Source organism: Jaculus jaculus, chromosome 18, assembly GCF_020740685.1.
Source record: "Jaculus jaculus isolate mJacJac1 chromosome 18, mJacJac1.mat.Y.cur, whole genome shotgun sequence".
Lineage (NCBI taxonomy): Eukaryota > Metazoa > Chordata > Mammalia > Rodentia > Dipodidae > Jaculus > Jaculus jaculus.
The window spans coordinates 35,748,315-35,758,586 of NC_059119.1; the positions used below are offsets into that span (position 1 = coordinate 35,748,315).

General features: G+C 45.9%; 1 protein-coding gene across 4 annotated transcripts in view; it reads left to right on the forward strand.

The window, feature by feature from the left end:
• The window catches only part of Bcl2l13 (BCL2 like 13), a 53,907-nt gene extending 44,289 nt beyond the window's left edge, over positions 1-9,618 (forward strand). Inside the window, exons 6-7 of one of the 4 annotated variants that reach the window (XM_045137636.1) lie at positions 4,950-5,093; positions 7,345-9,618. In XM_045137636.1, the coding sequence (XP_044993571.1) occupies positions 4,950-5,093; positions 7,345-8,115 (915 nt within the window). In that variant the 3' untranslated portion in view covers positions 8,116-9,618. Of the gene's footprint in view, positions 1-4,949; positions 5,094-7,344 lie in introns of those variants that run through there. The other 3 variants (XM_045137637.1, XR_006634146.1, XR_006634147.1) reach the window with 3 other exon arrangements.
• Positions 9,619-10,272: the final 654 nt, after the last annotated feature.

Consider the following 10,272-nt stretch of genomic DNA (forward strand, 5'->3'; position numbering starts at 1 on the left):
AGAGTGAGATCCTGCCTCATACAAAAGGGAGGGGAGGCCGGGCATGGTGGCGCACGCCTTTAGTCCCAGCACTTGGGAGGCAGAGGTAGGAGGATTGCAGTGACTTTGAGGCCACCCTGAGACTCCATAGTGAATTCCAGGTCAGCCTGTGCTAGAGCAAGACCCGACCTTAAAAAAAAAAAAAAAAAAAGAGGGGAGGGGAGGGGCAGAAGAGATGGCTTAGTGGTTAAGGCATTTGCCTGCAAAGCCACAGGATCCCCGTTCAACTCTCCAGGACCCATGTAAGCCAGATGCACAAGGGGCACACATGCCTGGAGTTCATTTGCAGTGGCTGGAGGCCCTCATGTACGCCCATTCTCTCTCCCTCCCTCTCTTTCTGTCTGCCTTTTTCTCTCTTTCAAATAAGTAAATAAAATATTTTTTTTAAAGTATAATTATGTATAAATATAGAATAGTGTCTAGAAAAGAATTAGAATATATATGATACAATATAAAATTAACATAATATTAAATTACAAATAATAGTTACCTGATTATAGGTGATTCTTTTCCCTGACTGAGCATTATTTCTTTTAATTATTTATTTATTTATCTAAGAGAAGAGAGAGGGTAGGGGCATGCCAGGGGCTTTTGCCACAGCAAAGGAACTCTAGATACATGTGCCATTTTATGTAGGCACTGTGTGTTGCAGTCAGGTTCGCATTGCTGGCAGAAATCACCCAACCAAGAGCAGCTTGTTGGAAAAAGTGGCTTATTTTGGGAAGCTCTACAATGGCAGGGGGAAACAAAGGCATGAGCAGAGGGTGGACATCACCCCCTGGCTCACATAAGGTGGACAGTAGGAACAGGAGAGTGTGTCAAACACTGGCATGGGGACACTGGCTATAACACCCATAAGCCCGCCCCTCCCCCCCAATACACTGCCTCCAGGAGGCATTAATTCCCAAGTCTCCATCAGCTGGGAACCTAGCATTCAGAACACCTAAGTTTATGGGGGACAACTGACTCAAACCACATTCCACCCCTCGCTCCCATAAACTGGTGTCCATACATGTAAAACACAATGCACTCAGTCCAGCTTTAACATTCCTCATAGTTTTGTCAATCCCAGTGATGTTCAAACATCCCCATAGTCCAAGATCTTTTTTTTTAAATTTTTTGTTTATTTTTATTTATTTATTTGACAGTGACAGAGAAAGAAAGAGAATGAGAATGGGTGCGCCAGGGCCTCCAGCCACTGCAAATGAACTCCAGGCGCGTGTGCCCCCTTGTGCATCTGACTAACGTGGATCCTGGGGAATGGAGCCTTGAACCAGGGTCCTTAGACTTCACAGGCAAGCACTTAACTGCTAAGCCATCTCTCCAGCCCAAAGATCTTTTAACTGAGCCAGAACACCAAAACATATCCCCCCAAAACCCATAATGGCACAGAATAAACATTCACACTGCAAAAGATGACATTGGGCCTAGCAAAGAAATATTCAAGCAATTTATGATTTAAATAGGGCAAACACCAAACTCTGCAGCTCCAAGTCCAACAACTCTAGCTAGTGACAAATCGCCAACTCCACTAATTCTAACCAGCAACAAGTCTCTGACATTCCAATTCCGCCCCTCCAGCCCCTACTCACAGTCCTGGGAACCTTCATCTGGGGCCGCTAGCTCTCCTTAGCAGCCATCTCGTGGTCCTGGCGTCTCCACTGGGTCTCCACTACAGTCCACAGTTCATCCTCATGGCCCCATGGGATCTGAGCAAACCTGCTTCACACTGCCCATGGCCATTTCCAAAACACAAGACCATGTTGCAAACTTAATGACCCTCTTTCCTGCATTTCTTCTACTCCCCAATACCAGGTAGGGTGCCAATTTGTTAATCCATGGGGGGAATAAAGATTTCTTTGAAGAATAGGGCATTCCTTAGGCATTCAGGCCCCTTTAAAAGAGTCTGAATTCTTCCTGACCCCAGTGAAGGTCAGCTGCCCCCAATCTCAAAGGTTGTAATCTCTCAAACAGTTTGCACATGAACGGGGAGCAGTTTAGGCCCAAAGATTTCATTTTTCTGTGCCATACCCCTCAGCTCACATCAGTTTGTTTCTACACAGAGCAACCCTGCACAACTTCTCAGGACATGGGCATAACAGCAAGCTTTTCCCACAAACCCAGTCCAAGCAAAGCTTTTTCTTACCCTAATAAGCCATAATTCTTACTGCATTCAGGTCTTTCAACTCTGACCAGAATAGTCCATCAAGCTGTACTTACAGCACTGCAAGACATCTCTAAGGGCCAAGGTTTCAAATCCTTCCATATTCCTCTTGAAAAATCAGCTCCAAAAGGCCAAAGCCACACAGTCCTGTGTCTAGCAGCAATCCCACTCCTCGGTACCACTTTACTGTTGCAGTCAGGTTCGTGTTGCTGGTAGAAATCACCTAACCAAGAGCAGCCTGTGGGAAAAAGTGGTTTATTTTGGCTTATAGGCTTTAGCGGGAAGCTCCACGATGGTAGGGGAAAATGGTGGCATGAGCAGAGGTTGGACATCACCTATTGGCCAACATAAAGTGGACAATAGCAACAAGAGAGAATGCCAAACACTGGCAAGGAGAAACTGGCTATAACACCCATAAGCCCGCCCCCAACAATACACTCCCTTCAGGAGGCGTTAAACCCCAAATCTCCATCAGCTGGGAACTTAGCAATCAAAGTTTATGGGGGACACCTGACTCAAACCCACACACTGGGGAATTAAACCCAAGCTTTTGATTTTTGATTGCTGAGCCATCTCTCCAGCCCTTTTTTATTACATTATTTCCTTTTTTTTTTTTTTTTTTTTTTGGTGGCTTTTCAAGGTAGGGTCTTGTTCTAGCCTAGGCTGACCTGTAATTCACTATGTAGTCTCAGGGTTGCCTCCAACTCAAAGCAGTTCTCCTGCCTTTGCCTTCCAAGTGCTGGGATTAAAGGCATGTGCCACCATGCCGTGCCTCATTATATATTTTTTAATCTAGAAAATTTGAATTTCTTCCTAGTTATATGTCACCTCAGTAAGTGGATTACATGTAATAGTCATTTAATGAGCTGTGTGCTGTGATGCATAGTAATCTTAGCAGTTAGGAGGTAGAGGCAAGAGGATGAGGAGTTTTAAACAAAAGAGACTGTATGCCGAAGGCTACCTGAAATACTTAGTTTGGGAGCTGGGAGATGGCTTAGTGGTTAAAGGCACTTGCTTGCAAAACCTGACGACCTGGGTTTGGTTCACCAGTACCCACATAAAGACAGATGCACAAAGTAGACTCATGAATATAGAGTTTGTTTGCCCGCAAAATCAAAGGACCCAGGTTCGATTCCCAAGGACCCGAAATAGCCAGATGCACAAGGGGGCTCATGAGTCTGGAATTCGTTTGCAATGGCTGGAGGCCCTGGTGTGCCCATTCTCTCTCTCTCTCTCTCAAATAAATAAATATTTTTTTAAAAGTGTTATTTGGACTGGAGAGATGGCTTAGTGGTTAAGGCGCTTGCTGGCAAAGCCAAAGAACCCAGGTTCAATTCTCCAGTACCCATAGAAAGCCAGGTACACAAGGTAGCACACACGTATGGAGTTTGTTTTCAGTGGCTAAAGGCCCTGGTGCACCCATTCATTCCCTCTCTCTCTCTCTCTCTCTCTCTCTCTCTCCCTCTCCTTCCCTCCCTCTCCCTCCCTCCCTCCCTCTCTCTCTCTCTCTCTCTCTCTCTCTCTTTTCCCACACATGAATAAGTACAAGAAAAAAAAATATTTAAAAAGTGTCATTTGGAGCTGGGTGTGGTGGCGCATGCCTTTAATCCCAGCACCCAGGAGGCAGAGGTAGGAGGATCGCTGAGAGTTCAAGGCCACCCTGAGACTACATAGTGAATTCCAGGTCAGCCTGGACCAGAGTGAGACCCTACCTCAAAACAAAACAAAACAAAAAAGTGTCATTTGGTGTAAAATGAATGTAGTACAGGAGAGAAAGCTTTTCTTTCACCCTAGTTGCCAGTCACCCCCTCCCTCTCATGTAACCATTACCAGTTTCTTGTTTAGTTCTGTTCAGAAATACTGTAGGGTATGGAGGCGTACATGTGTGTTCATGCTTTGCTTCTTTTTTTTTTTTCTGTAAACCTTCCTATGTTATATACATATTCTTGTATTTTGTCCTCTTTTTGGCTAACGTTTGGTAATTAGGAAATAAGTAGTCTTTTTTGGGGGTGGGTGGAGGGTTTTCAAGGTAGGGTCTCACTCTAGTCCAGGCTGACCTGGAACTCACTCTGTATTCTCAGGGTGGCCTTGAACTCATGGCAACCCTTCTACCTCTGCCTCCCGCGTGCTGGTATTAAAGGTGTGCACCACCACACCCAGCTTGGTCTTTTTTTTTTTAATATATTTTATTTATTTGAGAGAGAGAAGAGGTAGGTAGGTAGAGAGAGTGGGTGCATCAGGGCCTCTAACCACCACTGCAGACAAACTCCAGACGCATGCGCCCCTTGTGTCAGCTGGCTGACGTGGGACCTGGGGAATCAAACCTGGGTCCTTAAGCTTTGCAGGCAAATGCTTAACCGCCAAGCTATTTCCCCAGCCCATGAGCAGTTTTTTTTAAACAGCTACATATTACACTGAAAGGCCAGAATTTATTAAGCTTAAATTATAAATTTATTGTAGAGTTGTTTCTAGTATTTTGTCTTTGTGATTAATGCAGCTGTTAATTTCTGAATGTGTGTTTTTTTCACTAGATTATTTTCATATAGCATCTTTTTAAGCTACCACACTGTTGTATGAACTGTACATGCAGTAGTCAGGAAATTTTAGTAGACAAGGTAACGTTCATTAGAGTGAAGATAGAATAGCTGTAGGTATGCGTCAGTTAAAGTTTCCAATCACTTCACATGAAATTCATTATAAGAAATTCAGTTTTTGTGTTTTCTGTGCTCTCATTTTTGTATTGAAGATTGTGGTGCCTCTGGTTTTACTGCAACGAATGCTTCTGGAGTTGACGAGACGTGGGCAAGAGCCTTTGAGTGCGCTGCTGCAGTTTGGTGTGACGTATCTGGAGGACTATGCAGCAGAGTACATCATTCAGCAAGGTGGCTGGGTATGAGCTACATTCTTTTTAAGCTTTTTATTTTTATTTGTTTATTTGAAATAAAGAGGCAGAGAGAGAGAGACAGAGAGAGAGAGAGAGAGTGCATGAGCACACCAGGGCCTGCAGCCACTGCAGACAAACTCCAGACGCATGCGCCCCCTTGTGCATCTGGCTTACGTGGGTCCTGGCGAGTCAAACTGGGCTCCATTGGGTTTGCAGGCAAACACCTTAACTGCTAAGCCATCTCTCCATCCATGAGCTACATTTTTCAAAGTATTTTCTTTAAAATAATTTAACTGGGCTGGAGAAATGGCTTAGCGGTTAAGGTGCTTTCCTGCAAAGCCTAAGGACCTGTTAGTTCCCCAGGACCCACATAAGCCAGGTACACAAAGTGGCACATGCATCTGGAGTTCATTTGAAGTGGCTAGAGACCCTGGTACACTCATTCCTTTCTCCCCTTCCCTTCCTTCTTCCTCTCTCCTTGCACATAAATAAAATTTAAAATAATTAAGCCAATGCCAGGCGCAGTGGTGCATGCTCTGGTCCAAGCTGACTTGGAATTCATTATGTGGTCTCAGGGTGGCCTCGAACTCATGGCGATCCTCCTACCTCTGCCTCCCAGTGCTGGGATTTTGTGTGTGAAAACGAGAAGCACAAGTAAATCATTATGACACATGTGTGGGGCCCAGAGTTGACACGTAGTGCCATTCTGTTCTATGAAATCGAACTGGAGCCAAGTGTGGTGTGTGTGCATTTCTTTATAAAGATATTTTTGTTTGTTTATTTATTTATATGAGAGAGACCGAGAGTGAAAGAGGGAGGGAGGGAGGGAGAGAGAATGGGCGCGCCAGGGCCTCCAGCCACTGTAAACGAACTCCATATGTGTGCGTCCCCTTGTGCATCTGGCTAACGTGGGACCTGGAGAATCAAGCCTCGAACTGGGGTCCTTAGGCTTCACAGGCAAGTGCTTAACCACTAAGCCTTCTCTCCAGCCCGTGTGTGTGTCTTTAATCCCAGCACTCAGGAGTCTGAGGCAAGAGGATCGCTGTGTGAGTTCAAGGCCAGCCTGAAAGTACATTAATGAATTCAGATCAACCTGGGCTAGACCCCACCTTGGGGGAAAAAAAAAAGAAAAAAACCACTGAGTTTTTGTTGTTGTTGTTGTTTTAGGTATGGTCTTGCTTTAGCCTGGCCTGAAATTCACTGTGTAGTTTCAGGCTGGCCTTGGACTCAAAGCAACCCTCCTATCTCGGCCTTTGAGTGCTGGGATTAAAGGCATGCACTACCATGCCCAGTGCCAGTAAATAGATTTCTTTTTAATATCTATTTTTATTTATTTGACAGAGAGAGAGAAAGAATGGGCATACCAGGGCCTCTAGCCACTGTAAATGAGCTCCAGATGCATGTGCCACCTTGCGCATCTGGCTTACATGGGACCTGGAGAATTGAACCTGGATCCTAAGGCTTTGCAGGCAAGCATTTAACTGCTAAGCCATTTCTCCAGCCCCTTCAAATACATTTTTACTTTTATTTTTTTTGTTTTGAGGTAGGGTTTCACTCTAGCTCAGGCTGACCTAGAATTCACTATATGGTTTCAGGGTGGCCTCGAACTCATGGCAATCCTACTACCTCTGTCTCCCAAATGCTAGGACTAAAGGCGTGCACCACCATTCCCAGCACAAATACATTTAAAAAAAAAACTGAAGAAAAGCTAAAAAAAAAATTTTAGTACTGCATAAAGAATTACTAGAAGCCAGGTATGGTGATGCACACCTTTAATCCCAGCACTTGGGTGGGAGGGAAAGATTGGAGGATTGCTGTGAGATCAAGGATAGGCTGGGACTATGGGGTAAGTTCCAGTTCAGATCATCCTGGGCTAGATTGAGACCCTACATCAAGATAGATAGATAGATAAATAGATAGATAGATAGATGGATGGATGGATGGATGGATGGATGGATGGCTAGATTGAGATCCTACATCAAGATAGATAGATAGATAGATGGATGGATGGGTGGGTGGGTGGGTGGGTGGGTGGGTAGGTAGGTAGGTAGGTAGGTAGGTAATAAAATAAAGGCGAAAAGGAAACAATTTTGTCTCTGCATTGGCTTTCAAATAAATGTATTTCATTCATAACTGTAGATCTAAATGGTCTATTTATTCCTGAAGCTTCAATGAAATTCAGGCAAGAATTGTTTTCCCTAAATTGCCATGTGTTTATAAAATATTAACCAGTCTTTGTATTGACCCTCCTTTTCAGGGCACCGTCTTTAATCTTGAGTCAGAGGAGGAAGAATGCCCCGGAATCATTGCAGAAGATAGCAATGACATTTATATCCTGCCTAGTGACAACTCTGGACAAGTCAGTCCCCCAGAGTCTCCAACTGTGACAACTTCTTGGCAGTCCGAAAGTCTGCCTGTCTCACTGTCTGCTAGCCAGAGTTGGCACACAGAAAGCCTCCCAGTGTCCCTCGGTCCTGAGTCCTGGCAGCAGATTGCAATGGATCCAGAAGAAGTCAAAAGCTTAGACAGCAATGGAGCAGGAGAGAAGAGTGAGAACAACTCTTCTAACTCTGACATTGTGCACGTGGAGAAGGAAGAGATCCCGGAGGGTGCCGAGGAGGCCCTGCAGCCCGGGGAGCCGCAGGAGGCGCTCCCTGGAGCCCCTGCTCCCTTGCTTGCACAGGGCTCTGCCACGTCTTTGCTGGAGCCCAGGGAACCTGCTGCAGGGATGATTTCCCTTGAGGAAGCCAGTGCCACTCCCTCTGTGCTTGTGGAGCGTGGTGTGGAAGAGTCACCGGCAGCCCCAGTGGGGCGTGCTGCCGTGGAGGGCGTGAGCCACACTGCCCTGCGGAGTGCGGAGGAGGCCCTGGGCAGGAAGGAGAGCCTCGCTGCGGAGGCCGCCCCTGCTGCAGGATCCAAGGCCGCGCTGCCTGTTGAGGGCAAGGCAGTACTGCTGTTTGGAGGGGCTGCGGCTGTGGCCATCCTGGCAGTGGCAGTCGGGGTGGCTCTCGCACTTAGAAAGAAGTAGATGCTTTTAGAAGAAAAAGAAGACAAAATGGATCTAAGGCTTTCATTGTACTAGCTGGAATTTGAGCTGTCCGCAGCTAACTGGAAATTGTGGGACATTGGGAAGCTTCCTGTTCAGCATGGCAATGGCATGACCCACCAGTAGGGCTTGAGATAGAGGGTCTGACTCACTGTGCATTCCAAGGATCTTGGTTCATACTAGATTGGGAATGGTAAGAGAAAAATTTCCCCATCTAGAACAAGGATTATCAACTCAGCACTGGACATTTCAGTAATTCCCTGTAGGAGACTCTTGTGACTTATGCAGTGGTCAGCAACACCCTTTGACCTGCACCCACTAGATGCCAGTAGCACCCTACTCCCAGTGAAGATAGCCAAAAATGTCTCCAACATTGCCAAATGTCCCTGTGGGCAAAATTGTCCCCTGTTGAGGCCACTGCTGTAAGAGAGTTCACCTCGTTGCATCTTGGGGAGGATCCACAGTGCAGTCTGCAAGTGGTCATCTCCTGGCTCCCCACCCCGTGGTGTGGTGCCGCCCTGCCCTGCCCCCCTCGGCCCTCTCCCGCCCTGCAGCGCTCTCCCGGCTCTCCAGTCGCACTTCACCGCCGCCGACCAGCCCGCCCTGGACTTCTTCATGTCCACCTTGCGCAGATGCTGCCTTTAGGAACTTTGGAAAGATGCATACATGGGTGGAGCATAGTGGTGCCCACCTATAATCCCTGCACTCTGGAATGGAGGCAGGAGGATTGCCACAAGTCTGAGGTCAGCCTGGTCTCCATAGAGAGTTTCAGGCAGCCAGAGTTAGACCATGTTCCTTCCCTTGCCCCCCAAAACAGTGACTACAAGAGACTTAGGGTTTCCTAAGCAGGCTACTACTGCAGTCATTTATCTTAAAGAGTTTAGAAGTGAGAGGATGGCTTACGTGACCCATCCAAGCCTCTTCAGGCTCTTGTCAGTGTCTACCCATTTGTTTAGGATGACTTGCCAGTGGCACCTCTGGTCACATGTTCGCACTTGTCTATATATAAGCCGGGTTAGTGTATTTTTCCGGTATCTGGCCTCCGTTTTCAGAGAGGTCAGTCACTTCTCTAGCCATGGGTTTATGGAAACTGTCTGATCATCACCCTTATTAAATGAATACTGTTGACTATCTTTTCATTGAATCCTAAGTATCACTGAAATCAAAAGTGGAAAAAAGAAGCTTGAATTTCAAGACTGAAGCTGCTGATGAGGTTCTGGTTTGCCCTTCAGCGTTCAAGAGCAGAGACTGAGCTCTTCTCAGAGCAGATGCCATGTGACAAGCCAGCATGACTGGATCCAGTTCGCAGCCAGTGGAGACTCAGCAGAACTTTGGCCTGGTGGATCCCAACCCTTGAAAGTGTTGGAACATGCCACCCTGCAAGGCACACGTGCTGGATAAGAAGTCATCTCAGATTTATCTTAACGTGTACTACTACTGATTAGGTCCTGAAGTTTATAATAAAAATACTTTTAACTACCCTGACACAAAGAGCTGATGTTTCAAATATGCTTTTTGAAATTTATTTTTTTAAAAATTTTTTGTTTTGGGGTAGCATCCCACTCTAGCTCAGGCTGACATGGAATTTACTATGTAATCTCAGGGTGGCCTTGAACTTGTGGTGATCCTCCCCCCTCTGTTTACTGAAGTGCTGGGATTAAAGGTGTACACCACCATGCCTGGCTCTGAATTGTATTTTTTTAAAACAAAATCTACCTAAACCAATACAAAGAGTTGGTCAAGAAGAGATCTGAAAGAGTGAGTTTGTATATCCTGCTGCTTTGTTGTGCACTTTGTGTCCTTGAGTTTTTGTCCCATTCAGGGAATGTTTGTAAGGGCTCTAGTGAATCCTGACTTACAGTGTGCTTGGAGTTACATGACGTGGAGAGGGTTAGGGAAGTAAAGATTTCCTCTGAGTGGTCACAGTTGCATGGAGCTGTTCTGTATTATTTTTGCATAGGTTAAGATCAGACCCTGGTGTTACCTTGATTTTATTTAACTTTTCTTACTGAGTTTCCTTCCTGTGTAAGAGTTTTGAACTCTTGAATCCTCACGCCAGTTAGCTGTGCCCATTTAAGCACTAACTGACCGAGAAGCTAAATTCACGTGTCAGTTAAGATGGGCTTTATAGTTTAGGAT